This window comes from Camelus ferus, chromosome 15, assembly GCF_009834535.1.
Source record: "Camelus ferus isolate YT-003-E chromosome 15, BCGSAC_Cfer_1.0, whole genome shotgun sequence".
Lineage (NCBI taxonomy): Eukaryota > Metazoa > Chordata > Mammalia > Artiodactyla > Camelidae > Camelus > Camelus ferus.
The window spans coordinates 53,390,970-53,405,716 of NC_045710.1; the positions used below are offsets into that span (position 1 = coordinate 53,390,970).

The window sequence follows — 14,747 nt, forward strand, 5'->3', positions numbered from 1 at the left end:
AGGCTGCTGTGGGAAGAGCAAATGATGAGGCTCTGTCAAGCACTCTCTCTTTGCTGGGCTTGGCTCTGCTCATCCAGGCTCTAGCTGATTGCTGAGTCCCTTTTGGCCCTAACAGCATGTGATTCTCATATAGATGCATAGGCACCGGCTGGAGCCTCTGTGATACCCAATACTCTGGGTGTTCCAAAACATCACTGAAATACTGCAGTCTTCTTCTGCTGTCGCTACTGCCTGGAGCTCCCTCTAGTTGACAAATCTATTTCATCTCTTGGTAGGATGCCTTTTCAAACGATTAAGCTGAGGTGCCGCCATTCTGGGGTTGGGAAAAAAGCACCGGCTTTGGAGCCAGACAGATCTGAGTTTGGCGCTGTCTGTTCCTAGACGGGTTACCCAGCAAATTACCTACTTTGCTTCCTCGTGCTGCACTCAGGATTGTGAGGACCAAGAAGAGTAATATATGCACAGTGTTTAATACCTAAGCCTCTCAACCACTCTCAAGTTCCAGAAACACCTTGAATCCTTAGGTCAGCTGTGATTAAATTCATTCCTTAATTCAGTACCTATTTATTGAATGCCTACTACGTGCCAGAGTGCCTGACAGTAGGTGCGTAATGGCTCTATGAGCATGAGGATCTTCTTTCTCTTCTGGCACATACTCTCCTGTAGGAGTAATTGGGGGGTGGGGGTAGGAAATGGTCAGGAGCTTGGATGGCAGATTCAGTAAGCTTTTAGCACAATAATTTTAATTGCAAAAATAAACAGTTTTGTCAACTGCTTGAGAGTAGCGTCTGCTTTACAAAAATTAACAACAACAAAAAGGAAATAACCCCAAAGCAAAACATTACAACCAATGGCTGCTGAAAACGACATTGCTGTACAAAATCCCGCGCGAGACCAGCTCGGCGCTGCCCCAGCCTATCTCTGGGGGGCTAGGAGAGGGCGTGGGGCGTGCGCCAGTTACAGAAGATTGTCAAGTCCCAAGGAAGTGCCTGCTCAGTGGGTGGCCTGAGAGAACTTCCCTCCAAAGCGCGGCTGACTCGGGAGATGGCACCAGGACCGCGGGAGCTGTCCACGGAGCTGGTGCTGAACGGGGAGTGTGCGGCGGGCGCTTCTAGGGAACTGGAAGCGGGACCAGAGGCCGGCCTCAGGGCGTGCCGGGAAGAAGTGGGAAGAGGAGCGGGGCGGTGGGGCGGGCCAGGTTTTCTTGTGCGCGCCGGGCGGCGGCGCCCCAATCTACAAACCCATTTCACTCTCACAGGGCAGCGAAGGAGAGGCCCAACGAGTAAAAGCCAAGGCCCTTGAGCCGCTCCTCGGCGCGCGCCTTCTGCTTGAGGTGCACCTTGCTGTGCCGTTTCTTTTCATCGCTGCGCGCGAAGCGGCGGCCGCACACGTCGCAGGCAAAGGGCTTCTCGCCCGTGTGGGTGCGCACGTGTGTGGTAAGGTGGTCGCTGCGGCTGAAGTTGCGGAGGCAGATGCGGCACTGGAAGGGCTTGTGGCCCGTGTGGATGCGCAGGTGGCGGTTGAGCTCGTCGGAGCGCGCAAAGCTGCGTACACAGCTCTCCACCGGGCAAGCAAAGGCCTTGGCATGTGGCCGAGGGCAGAAGCAGCGTGCGCTGCACTTGCCGCCCCGGCGCCCCTTGCGCCGCGCCTTAGCTGGGGGTAATTGGGCCGGCGGCGGCGGTGCAGGAGGTTCAGGTACGTCACTGCTCCCGGGGATGTCCGCCACCAGAGGTTTCGGGAAGTCCGCCGCGGAGCTGCGGAGGCCCAGCGGGGAAAGCTGAGGCTGCGTACCATCTAGAAACTCTCCGCCTTCGCCGCTACTCCCTCCCTCCCCACTAGGAGGGGTCAGGAGCCCTGGGAGGCCCTCGGTCCCCTCCCCTAAGTCACCCGGAGCCAGCGGGAAAGCGTCGTAGGCCCCCGGGGTGTACAGTCTGCTGGCAGGGCCAGCCGTCAGCTCCGCGGGGCAGCTAATGGACAGCAGGTCTTCAATCTTGGTCCCTATCTGGGGGAAACGGGCCTCCGGGGCGGCCTGGTAGCCTCCCTGTGGCCCACAGCTCCCTGGAGCCCCTGCTGAGAGCAGCTCCCATGGAGCATAGGGACCTTTGAAGGCAGAGGCAGCGTCCAGCGCTGGAGAAGCCGGAGGAGCCCGGAGGCCTGGCTTGACGTCGGGTGGGGAGAGATGAGGCTCGTACAGGCACTGTGAGGGGACGCCTGCCGAGGGCGAGGCCTCCCAAAACGCCTCTGGGAAGGCTGCAGCGCCCAGATCCGGGGAGAAGAGGTCCGGCAGACCCGGCAGCAAGGCGTCGGGGCCTGCGGGAAAAGAGGCGTCCAGCGGAGAACGGGATGCTGCCGCCTCAGCACCCGGGAAAGGTGCCAGGCCTAGGATGCCCGACATGAGGTTGAAGAGTGCCTCCGGGTCGTGCGGGTGTTCGGGTACTGCCTGGATGAAGAAGCTACCACTGTAGCTGAGGCCAGGAGGGGGCGTGGGCGCAGGGCCTTCCAGGAAGCAGGAGTCGGCTAAGTCCCCCCCGGCGCCGCAGCTGCCCAAGGCCCAGCTCAAGAAGTCACCTGCTGAGGAGGGAGCAGGAATCAGCTCCGCGCACATCAAAAGTAGTGCCTCGGAGCCCACAGCCCCTACCCAAGAAGCTCTTAGTGCTCACTGACTGACACAAAGTGCCTTCTGCACATTTTGATCCAGCCGGAGACGGCATACGCCCCAAGATGCACATACAAACATGCACACGCAAAACACACGTGCACAGGCAAAAGGACGCCTTGATACAAGCACAGGTTCCTGCAGAGGCGCTGGCGGCCCTGTGGGGGTGGGATTGGGGGTGCGCACCACAGGACCCCCAAATCTCCTACCGCCCCTACCCCCACAGCTCCAGCGTCCCAGTCCCTGCTTGTTCTCAGGCACCGTGCGTCCCCGCACTGAGCCGCCGTCTGATCACCCCTAGCCGCTCTCTTACCTCCGGGATAGCCAGCGGCTGCGGGTGGGTCCCTGGCGGGCAGCCGGGGCAGTTCGGTGCTGGGTTCGGAGCAACAGCCCTCGGTGGACTTCACCAGGAGCGCGTCGGGGCCGGAAAACTCGCTAAGGTGGAGCATGGCTCGGAGGCGGCTGCGGGGCTCCAGGGGCCTCGCCCGCTGGGCTTGGGGGCGCGCGGATGGCAGGGAGGCCGGCAGTCGGGGCGCCCGGCGCCTCGCAGACACAGATGCCCAGGCTCCTGGCTCCGGGCTCTCACCTCTGGGAAAGGGGTAGGGGGAGCGAGGCTCCCTCGCTCGCCGGGACTGGCCTCGGGTGGCGGCTCCTCGCCTCTCCAAAGCGCAGCCGGGCTCCCCCAACCCGCGGCCCCCCCACTTATATAGCAGCGGTGGCGCTGGCTCAGGGCTTCCGACTCCCCGGGCTACTGCCATTTCGGGAGGCCCCGGCCCTGCCGCCGTGACGTAAATGCCCAAACATGGACACAGGATGTGTGCCGGGGACTCCCGAAAAGGAAAACTCGGCTGTGACGTCGTCGCCACCGCCGCCGCCGCCGGGCCCGCGCCGCTGCGTGCGCGCGCGCTCCCCGAGCGTGGAGCCCCGTGCGCGCCGGGGCCGCGCTGCGCCGTGTGGGGCCAGATACCCAGTAAGTGCCCTTCCCTGAAGACCTAGTGGACTTAGGATTCCACAGTTTGCGGTTTGAATCATCTCCCTGCCACCTACTAGCTGTCATTGAATCTCCCTGAGCGTCAGTTTCCTCACCTGTGAAATGGAGATATGTATATCTACTTCATAAATTTGCTGTAAAGAGAAATGGGGTTAGAGGATATGAAGTTCTAGGCACAGGGGCACTCAATAAACCATAGAGATTATTGCTGTTATGTATAATTTGCTCATATCTGTGTGCTTTTCATTTTCTTAATAGTTTTTTTTCAGTTTGTTCTGGAAAAAATAACTTACTTTAATTTAAAAGGACCATATCGTGAGAGAAAAAGTCAATTAAAACAGAAGTGTATATTCTAAATTGAAAAGTAAGTCTCTCTTTTCCCTACTCACCTCCCTCCTGAGGTAGCCACATCTACTTTCCCTGTGTATTCTTTCAGAAAAAAATACCCGTATGCAAGCATACATACTGTCCTGCGATAGAATTTTCCCCTACTTACAATTGCTGAAAGATTGCTCCATGTCCAAACATAAAGTGCTTAGCCATTCTTTTCTAAGGCTGTATAGTACTCCACAGTAAGGGAGTTCAGTTTGTCCCCTATCCATTAGCATATAGGAAGTTTCTAACCTTTTGATTTTATTCACTTTGTTGTAGTCCTTGAGTACATAAATGTGAATGTGTCTTTGGGATAAATTCCAGCGAGTGTAATTCTGGATCAAAGAGTCTGTAAAATTTGGATAGACAAGTGGCAGTTGTCCTCCAGAAAAGTAGGGCCAATTCTTGCTCCCTCCTCCCTCACCCACAGGGTATGAGATGCTTCTGTAGTAGACTTTTTTTTTTTTTTTTTTTGCCTTCCTGTAAATGACTTATCCCAGGGATGTTGTCCCAGGAGCACAAATGGAATCCACAGGCTATATTTCCCTGGAATCAATTCCTGAAATAATTGGACTTCTGCAAAACTTAACAAATAAATTCCCTAAACTTTAAGGAGGCTATGGCTCTTGGCTGCAGAAGGCCAGTCATCTCCAGCAAAGAAGCCTGCCTACTCTCCTAATCTCATCTCTCTTCTGCTGTGGTTTCCCCTCTGTGTTATTATCTCATCTTTTTAAAATTTTTGTTTTACTATGTGTTAAAGTTCACTTAACTCCTTTCTGGAACCAAATTAGGGGGTTAAATAAATAAATGGGAAAGGATGTTTTTCTTAATGAAAACAACAATTCTCGGGACTCTGGGTGCCAGAAGGGAGGGAGGGCAGGGCTGGGATTCCCTCCTCCTACTCGACTTTCCCAGGAGTGGGAATAAAGCCATTCAGGGATGATGGGCTAGAGCATGACGACCAACGTATCTCCCAGCCTGCCCTTCCCTCCGGTACTCTCCTTTTCAAGGGAGAATGCCAAGGATGCCCAAATCCCACCAAATTTTCAGGCCTTTCACCCTATATTCATTATCCAAACATTCATTCATTCAATTTATCAATGTTCATTAATTCACTATCTATTCCTTAAGTGCCTACTGTGGGCCAGAAGGTAGATTCTGGTTTTTATTCCACCCATCTCCATCCCTATCTGCACTATCCTCCACACCCCACAACAGCCCTGCCAGTGTGTGTGTTTACAGAATGTGCCATCACATAATCACCTATAAAATACATGCTGAAACACTTGCACTCATTTTCTTGTGTCTGGAAATCGTGCACGTGCAGCATCACCTAGCAAATGCCACGGATATAGTTTTATGTTACCAGCAAGCATGTTTCCACGTAGGAAATGCAGAAACCCAACACATGTCTGTTAAGAACAGACACACAGGGCACTATTTCTTTTATCCTCTATTTCAGACCCTGGGTTTCATTTTAAAACAAATGTATTGCCACGGCCAGCTGAGCCCACACCAGACACACAGGGCACACATGTCTCAACTCCATGCTGGCATCTTGCTGCCTGGGAGGGAGGGGGAGTGGAGGAGTTTGGCTAGGCCAGTGTCCAGGGCGCCCCAGGTTGCCCCGTCGGGCCAGATTGGCCAGCCCCAGGTTCTCCGTCCCTCTGCTGTTCCTCCCTCTGCCACAGCATTCCTCTCCCTTCTTAGTCATGGATAATTCCCCTACTCCATTGGCAAGTTTCCAGGCTATCGCTGCTCTCTGCCAAGGGCCGTTGGGCTAGGTCTCTGTTAAGACAAAAGGTCCAACTTCCTCTTGTTTAAGGCCAGGCCTGGAGGCATTGCTGGGGAGGGAGGAGTGAATAGGAGAGGCGATGGGGAACACAGCTCCCCGTGTGGGCTGGCCCAAATTCCTACCCCCCACCACTCACCTCCAGCAGTCACAGGCGTACACAATGGGCGGTTACCTCTGGAAGGCAGTTGCGTCTGCATTTGGTTCCTTGAGGAGGAGGGAATACAGAGGGGAAATAGGCGTTTTGTATCCTTTCCCAGCTCAGCTCCTCTTACTCCCAAATTTTAACAGCTTAAAAAGAGATTCTGGGCCCAGATAGAGTAAAGGTCTTTGGGTGGGCATGGAAAAGAGAGGCGCTTAGAGCTATGAGCTCCACTTTAATTCACACTTCAAATATGAAAACACTAATTTCCACACAAGGAAAGTGAGAAATCACATACATTGAGCACTCTACAAACATCATTTAACCATTGCAAAAGTTCTATGGAATAAGGAACTGAAGACCCATTTCACAGATTAGGAAACAGACTTGAAAATGTTAAATATCTTGCTCAAGGCCACACTTCTGTTCAGTGGTGGGACTGAGAGTCAGGCCCAGGCCAAGCCTACTCCACCAGATAATTTAGGAAAAGATCATTCACTTTACAAAAGGATTCGCTTTAAGAATGGCTTTAGGTGGAGAATCTTCCTCTAGCCTTTCAAATGGGGTAAGATGTGCAAACTCCATCTGGCTGGTGCCCTTTCCTGCAAGAATTCCCTGGAGTGACTGCCATTAGGAACACTGTGGGTCACATCAGACACGTGTTGAGGAGGACAGCATCCCTTGGGAGTCAGTGCAGAAATTGGTGGCGGTGGTGGTGGTGGTGGTGTGTGACCTTGGGGAGGGTGAGAGGAAATTTCTGATTTCCATGGAAAAAAATGAGAGAAGGAGAGTTTACTTCCTAAGCAAGCACTGAATAGACAATTCCTGAATGAATTAGTGAATGAACAAACTCATTCATCAGATGTTCACTGAGCCCAGCCCCATGCCCGGTGCTGCACAGGCCCTTTGGATACTGAGGCTGGGGCTGAGGCTGATGTCACAGTGGATGAGACTGGAAGGTCTGGATCCAGGGAGGGAGGAGAGGAGACGGATCAGAAGTACGCTTCCCTTTTCTCCCTTCTGGGAAGGGCCCAGCCCCTGCCATCATTCTGATAATGCTGCAGTCTCCTCCCCAACTCCCCACCTTGATCTTTCTGCTCTAAATATCATTGTGTTCAAATAATAGTGTGTATTTTAAAAGACTCCAAGAAGACAGCTGCCTCAGAGTATTAATCATGAAGAGGCCAGCACTCAGTCTCCATGGCGACTCCTGACAGGATGCTGAGGAGCAGCTCCACGTCCCACTTCCCGGGGCCATGGAGATGCAGGGACACAGCAGCTCTCACGCTTGTCTCTCCCCTCTTCCTCTCCTTTCTTCTTCTCTTCCACCCCCTCTTTTTTTCTTTTCCTGAAGGATTTGTTTAAAAGCAGGGACAAAGGCGAGATCCAGCCATCAGACTAACAAGGAATAAAGCCATCGAGGCTGCAACAGAGATGATGTTTGCCCCCAACTGCCACCTCTGCCATATCCAACTCTCCTCCCCAAGACCCCTGTGCTGCCCCTAGGCTTCACTGATCACGAGGCCAGAAGGAGGCCAGAAGGAGACAAAGGGGTGGGTGGCAAAGGACCCACCACCAGGGTCCTTCTCTGTCCCCCCCAACCCCAAACCATGTTCAGTTGTTGGTTTATGCTTTGGGTTCCACTATTGTTATTTTTTTCAATGGCTCTAAAAGTAACATAGGCTCATTGGGAAAAGACAAACATGTTAAAATTTATAATGCAAAAAAATAGAAGTATCTCTCCCAATTCTATACCCAAATATATACAATTAAAAAGTTTCAGGTTGGTTTCTATAGATTTTTCTTCATGTGTATTCATTCAGCATGATCTATTCAAACATAGCTTCGTTTATCATCATCATTATTTATACCAATGGTATCATACTATATATACTTCTATAACTAACTTAATATTGTACCTTGAATAGTTTTTCTTTTCCCCCTATTATGGTACAGATTAATCTATAGTGTTATTAACAATTGCTCCAGAGTATGCCATCATGTAGTCATACCTAATATTTTAACTTGATAGCTTCGATTTTCTCACTATTATGAAGAATCTGGCTATGTCTAGCCTTTTGTGTGTCCTTGGTGCGCTGATGGGGGTAATAATGATACAGTATGCTAGCTAACATTTGTATACCACTTACTATGGGCACTGTTTACTACATATTGAGAGATTTACATACACTTAACCGTTTAATCCTCACAACAGCTTGCTAAGTACTATTACTGTCTCATAGATGTTTCATAGATGGGGAAATTGAAGGGTGAGGAGGTTAAGAAACTTGCCCAAGTTTATAAGGTTAGGTTTAATGTTGGTGCCAGGATTTGAACCTACAGCATAACCATAGAATAGATTCCCAAAATTAGAACTCCTAAGTCAAAGGTACAAATATTTAAAATTGCAGTATGTGTTGTCAAATCTTCCTCTAAAAAGATTGTTCCAATGTGGGTATCAGGCAGCTGCATATGAGGGCCAACTGGTGAGCAGAGAGAGGTACCCCAGCGACATTTTAACTTGTATTGTAAAAATTATCAGTAAGGACAAGAAACTTTTCACAGGGCCTTGATATTTCTTTTTCTGTGATCTGGGGGCCTAACGCCTCCACCAAAGACGTCAGTGGGAGCCTTCCTCATGCTCCTTCAGCCCCACAGTGGGCACTGGAGATGAGGCTGTTATGGCATGGACTGGCTTGGGGCATGGGGTACCAGGCTTCAGCACCCTCCTTATTTTTGTTCTTTCTAGTTTGGGTCATGAAGGAATTGGAGAAGAGAACAAGATGGCTGCAAATTATTCAGGAAGAGCTTCTTAGATTCTTCCAAGGCAGCTTCTAAGCAGTTTTCCTACAGGAGAGAGAGAGATTATTCTTTCTCTTATCTTCCATTCTACATTCCTCCTTGGGCAAAATCAACATTGGACAGAGCTGATCACAGAAGAGGTGTGACTAAGATGGGTTCTAGGAGGGTCAGAGGCAGGGGGATGGACAGAAGGATATCTGCGTGCTGCTACCCACCCTGTATTTGGAATCTGCCTCCCACACAACCCTTTGTCTCTAAGCCTGGGTCTCCCTTCACGGGCAGTAATGGACTTGGATCTTTTTTTTTTTTAAAGAAGAATTTTTTTAATTTGTTTATTTATTTATTTTTAGTGGAGGGGAGGTAATCAGGTTTGTTTGTTGTTTGTTTGTTTTAATGGCAGTACTGGGGATCGAACCTAAGACCTCGTGCATGCTAGGCATGCACTCTACCTCTGAGCTGTACCCTACCTCCTGGACTTGGATCTTGATGTGTGTTTTTATTTAATCAGGTAAAGGTGTTCAGAGCATTGGTTTTCAATTCATGAGCTGAGAAGGCAAAAAAGAGGCTGAGGGTAGATGGAGAGGCATATAGGTCTAGAACAGGGCTTAAATCAGAAAGAAGCCTGTTAGACCTCCCTGGCTTGCTTCTCTACTCCCTGGCCTCTTCCTGCTTCCTCTCGCCGGAGCTCACCCCACTGTCTTTTACCTTCTCTCCTCCTCCATCTTGTAATAGTTTTCCTTAAGCTGCTTTGAAGCAGATTGTTTCAGTGTGCTGGGATCTGACAACATAACTCCAAAATACTCAAGCAGTTTATCTACCGTTGGGCCATTGAGCTGCAGCCTGAAACCTCTGTGTGACCCTGAACCCTGTCCACCACTAAGCTTCTGGCTGCAAGTGACAGAAATGCAACCTGAATTAGTTTAGAACAAAAAAGGAAAAAAAAAAAAAAAAAAGAGGAATTTATCAGCTCACAGAATCCGAAGGAGTGTCAAACAACCAACCTGCAAGAGAGCAGGGACACAGCTGGGGGTCAGGAGCTAGTGGGACCAGGGGCAAGGCGGTTTTCAAATACTTTCAGCTCTTCTTCTTTTTTCTCTCTGATGCCCCAAAACCTGGCCACTAGCAGATTCTGTGTCTCCATGCCCACCTGCTGTGATGAATGGATTCTTGTTCTCAGTTTCAGTTAGGAAATCCCAAGAAAGACCTCTGCTGTCCTCCCTGGGACAATTATCTGGCTAGGGGGCAGGTTAATATAGCTGATAAGACCACCAGGGGCTTGCATCTGTGTTTTGAGAGCCATTGCCAGGGAAGAGGAAACCAGTGGGAGCCAGGAGGCCTCCCAGGAGGCCTCTGTCTCGGGCCCTAAGGGCAGGAGCTGGAGAGCACTGTGCCGGCTCTCGTAACAGGGGCAGAAATGGATAGTTCCCTCCGCTTAGCAATGCCCCTGGAGCAAGTCGCCTGCTCCATCTGTCTGCCAGCTCCAAGGAATCACTGCCCAAAATAAAAGTCCCTAATTAGCAATTCCTGCAATCCAGAGCAAAACAATGTATTTGTTTCCGAGAATAATCTGGAGCCATATTTGGCTTGGCAACCAGTGGGTCCTACATATGCATGCAGTGTGTCATGTGAAGACTCCAGCAGGGACCTTTCCTCAGTCAGGGCATGAGGGCTGAGGCCCTGGGGGTCCCCTGTCCAGGTAGCAGCAAGCAGGGGCCCAGAAAAGAACCGGCTTTATCAATCATGTACAGCGGGTTTCTGGCACAGAGAGGTAGGGGATGCAAGGAACTTCAACAGGACTTCTAAATACCAGTCCCCATAAAGGCCAAACTAGGGACACCTGGCCTAGAGGGTCATGGAGAATCCCAAAATGGAGTAGTGACCTCAAGCCTAGGGGTCAGGGGAACTGATGCCAACCCAGCTCTCCTGTTATCTTGTTCTGTGACCTTGAACAAATTCCCAGTCCTTTCTGTGCTTGCACTTTCTCACCTGTGAAACGGGGGTGTTATTTTCCTACGGCCTGAGGCCTAAGAGCTACAATGAACAAATTTGGCAGTTGAAGCACGGGCACCTTCTACAGCTATGAGAGGTGATGTGAGAAGCAATATATCCAGCTGAGAAATAGTGGATAACCCTGCTGGCCCCAAATGTGCTCCCTATGTTTTCTGGGCACCTCTTTATATGAGGGTGGGATTGGATATCATGACCTGAATTTGATGACTGGCTCTTCCCTTCCAGTCCTTGCTCTCCTTCATTCATTTATTCATTCATCTAAATATTTATTGAGGACTTAACATATCAACGCCTCATGTGATGTGTGATGCATGTGAAGCTGGGGGAAGGGCAGGTTGATTTGGGATCATAGATTGAGGCAGGAGATAGTCATCTAGCCAACAAATTTGGGGAAGGCATCCTCAAGGAATGGACATTCCAATTGAGACCAAGAAATTGAGTAAAATGTTAGCTAAGAAAAAAGGAAAGGTTGAGTGGGGACAATGTTCTAGGCAAAAGGACAGCATGTGCAAAGGCCAGAAGATGAGAGAAAGAGGGGTGGAGGAGAAAGAAGGATTCAGGGAACTGAAGGAAGTACCATGAAGGCTGGGGTATCAGGAGTAAAAGAGTCTCGGAAGTGGAGAAATGGGGTCAGGCTGGAGAGATGGGCAAGCTCAGGATCATGGAGGACCTTTTAAAGCATGTTTGGGCATCTGGACTCTATCCCTAGGGCCATAACATGCCTTTGAAGAGGTTTAAGCTGTGCAGGAGATGTGGGTTTTATTTCAGAAAAATTTGACTGCCTCCTGCCTTCCCTGAAAAATCGGGGAGGATGACCTGGAGGGGAGATCAGTTAGGAAGGAGGCTGCTGCAGCAATTCAGGTGAGAGAGGTTCAGGAGACTTGAACCCTGGTAGCAACAGAAAAGGAGAAGCTTTCAGAGTCAGCCGCCATTCAGGAGCTAGTCAATAATGGACATATGTGGGCGGTTAGTGACACATGGGGCAGAAGGGAGAGGAAGGAATCGGAGTTGACTCTTTGGTTCTGGGTTTGACAATGAGATAGTCATTTATTTAGGTGGAGAATCGGCAAGAAAAGTGGAGTCCTTTAACCAAACACACCCTGCTTTGTTTATGGAGCTATAATTTACATACTGTAAAAGGAGCAGCTCCTAAGTGTACAGTTTGATGACTTTTCACCCAAATCAAGATACAGAACATTTATATCCCCTGGAAAGTTCCCTTGTGCCCCTTTCAAGTCAGTGTAGCCACTTTTCTCAATTCTATCCCTATAGATTAATTTTGCCTGCTCTTGAACTTCAAATACATGGAACAATTCAGTACATACATTTTGTGCCTGGTTTCTTTTGCTCAACACAATGTCTATAAGAGTTGTCCACTCCATGTTTTCGTGTATCAGTAATTTATTCTTTTTTAAAAATCATTGACTAATATGCCATTGTTTGAACATATCACAGCTTGTTTATGCAGTCTCTATTGATGGAAGTAGGTTTTCGGGTTTTTGTTGCTGTTGTTTGTTTTTATGTTTGTTTGTTTTGAGGAATCCAACAGGAAAATGATTTAGAAATGAATGACAATGAAACAATAAAACAGTTATTAACTCTTGAGCCCTACTATATAGCTTTAAAATATATAAATAAAAACTATGAGTAAAAGATCTCATTTATGTCAGCAAAAAAAGAAACTTTGTAAAAATCTAGTAATAAACTCAAAAATGTATAAGATGAATATGCAGAAAACTATAAAATTTTCTTGAAGGACATTAAAAAATAAAATAAGTGGGGAATGTTCATAGCAGCACTATTCACAATAGCCAAGACATGGAAACAGCCTAAATGTCCATCAGCAGATGACTGAATAAAGAAGATGCGGTATATTTATAAGATGGAATACTATTCAGCCATAAAAACCGACAACGTAACGCCATTTGCAGCAACGTGGATGTCCCTGGAGAATGTCATTCTAAGTGAAGTAAGCCAGAAAGAGAAAGAAAATACCATATGAGATCACTCATATGAGGAATCTAAAATAAATAAATAAATAAATACAAAACAGAAACAGACTCATAGACATAGAATACAAACTTGTAGTTGCCAAGGGGGCAGGGGGTGGGAAGGGATAGACTGGGATTTTAAATGCAGAGTAGATAAACCAGATCATACTGTATAGCACAGGGAAATATATACAAGATCTTATGGTAGCTCATAGCAAAAAAAAAATGTGGCAATGAATATATATATGTTCATGTATAACTGAAAAATTGTGCTCTACACTAGAATTTGACACAACATTGTAAAATGACTATCACTCAATAAAAAAATGTAAAACAAACAAACAAACAAATAGAATAAGTGGGGAGATATGTTTTCTTGGATGGAAAGACTCGATGGTATAAATATGTCAATGTGTCAGTGTCTGTGGCTTCTCTGTGAAGCGGAGACATTGAGGTGGAGTTGAGAGTACAAGGGTTTTATTTGGGATTAACGTATATGAGAAATAAAAGCAAGATTGGGCAGGAGGGCCTCAGCCTGCAATGTGAGGTTTCAGTCAACCCCGTGGTGAGTTCCAAAGCCAAAAAATGCCCATTAGAGGAATCTTGCACTGGGAAGAAGTGGCCAGTTGCCTAGTACCCTCTCTGTACTCAGTCACTGGTGGAGGCCTTCCTAGAAAAAAACATGACCTTGGCTTGAAAGCGGAAGTGAAACTTAAAGGTGCTAACAGCTCGAGGCCCAGCTCTGTCTGTACTTGCAATTGAACGGCAAGTTCTTTCTTGAAGAGAGACTTGAGTAGTGTACCTCCGTAGCCGCCATAGTTAGTTCTCCTCAAATTAATGCAATTCCAATAAAAATGCAACGATGACATGATTATATTCAGGTAAAATCCAAGGGATCAAACAGATGAATTATGAGACTTTATAAAAGTTTCTTGATATGAAGTCAACATACAAAATCTATTTTTTCTATATATCAGCAACAGTGAGTTAGAAGATGAAATGTAAGGGGAGGGTATAGCTCAGTGGTAGAGTGTGTGCTTAGCATGCCCAGTGTCCTGAGTTCAATCCCCAGTAACTCTATTCAAAAAATAATAGTAATAAATAATAGAATTTTTAAAAAGAAGACGAGATGTAAAAAGAAAAGAGAACCAAACTGAATTTTTAGAATTCTATCACTTTCCAAAGACAAAAATATGGAGTACTAAAGTATAAATAGAACAAAAAAATAAAATGTAAAGAAATTGATAACATTTTATTGAAAGGTATTATACAAAGCTTTAATGAAGTGGGGCAATTGATCATTTTCATGTATTGAAAATGAAGACATATTAAGATAACAGACTTCCCCAAATGCATTGATGGTGTAGACAAACCAAATATTAAGATTTCTGTGGTGGTTCTTGTCAAGTTGATTATGAGATATTTATGATAATGCAAAGAACCAAGAGCAGTTAAGATACTTTTTTTGGAAAGAATAAGGATGGGTAGATCATGCTGCTTAATACAGGACAAATTATAAATCTAGAGTAAGTAGTGTGGTGTTATCATAAGGAGTAGAAAAATGTAAAAGAATAGGAAGTCTAGAATGTATCCATGAATACAAAAAATGCCAATAAGGTGTGGGATGTTTTTAGACATTGGGGTGCAGTTTAACAAATTAATTCTGAAGTCTGTTTGGAAGAATCTGAAAGAATGATCAAGAGAACTTTAAAAATTATGACTAATGCTCTATTAAGTATCAAAACCTATTAAAATAATGTAGTGTTTGAGCAAAGGATACCCAAATAAATCAGTGGAATAGTCAAGAAACCAACCCACATATATAAGAAATTTAGAATAAGATAAAAGACAAATTTCACAGTAATGGCAAAAATTTGATTATTGAATAAATGGCATTGAGAGAACCAGGTAAACCTGTAGTGGAAAAAGTAGAATACATGTTTTATAGTATAGTCACAAGTAAATTCCAGATGTATTAAAAAATATGACGT

General features: G+C 47.1%; 1 protein-coding gene across 2 annotated transcripts; it reads right to left on the minus strand.

The window, feature by feature from the left end:
* Window positions 1-721: 721 nt before the first annotated feature.
* Window positions 722-3,576, minus strand: EGR4 (early growth response 4). 2 transcript variants are annotated; one of them, XM_006194819.2, is made up of 2 exons: window positions 2,970-3,576; window positions 722-2,568 (listed from the first exon to the last, which is right to left on the minus strand). In XM_006194819.2, exons 1-2 carry the CDS (start codon window positions 3,412-3,414, stop codon window positions 1,253-1,255), a joined length of 1,761 nt encoding a protein of 586 aa, XP_006194881.2. In that variant the 5' UTR covers window positions 3,415-3,576; the 3' UTR covers window positions 722-1,252. The 2 variants fall into 2 exon arrangements, with proteins under 2 accessions (XP_006194881.2, XP_032352809.1); XM_032496918.1 differs by having other exon boundaries at window positions 745-2,571; window positions 2,970-3,431.
* Between the last annotated feature and the right edge of the window lie 11,171 nt (window positions 3,577-14,747).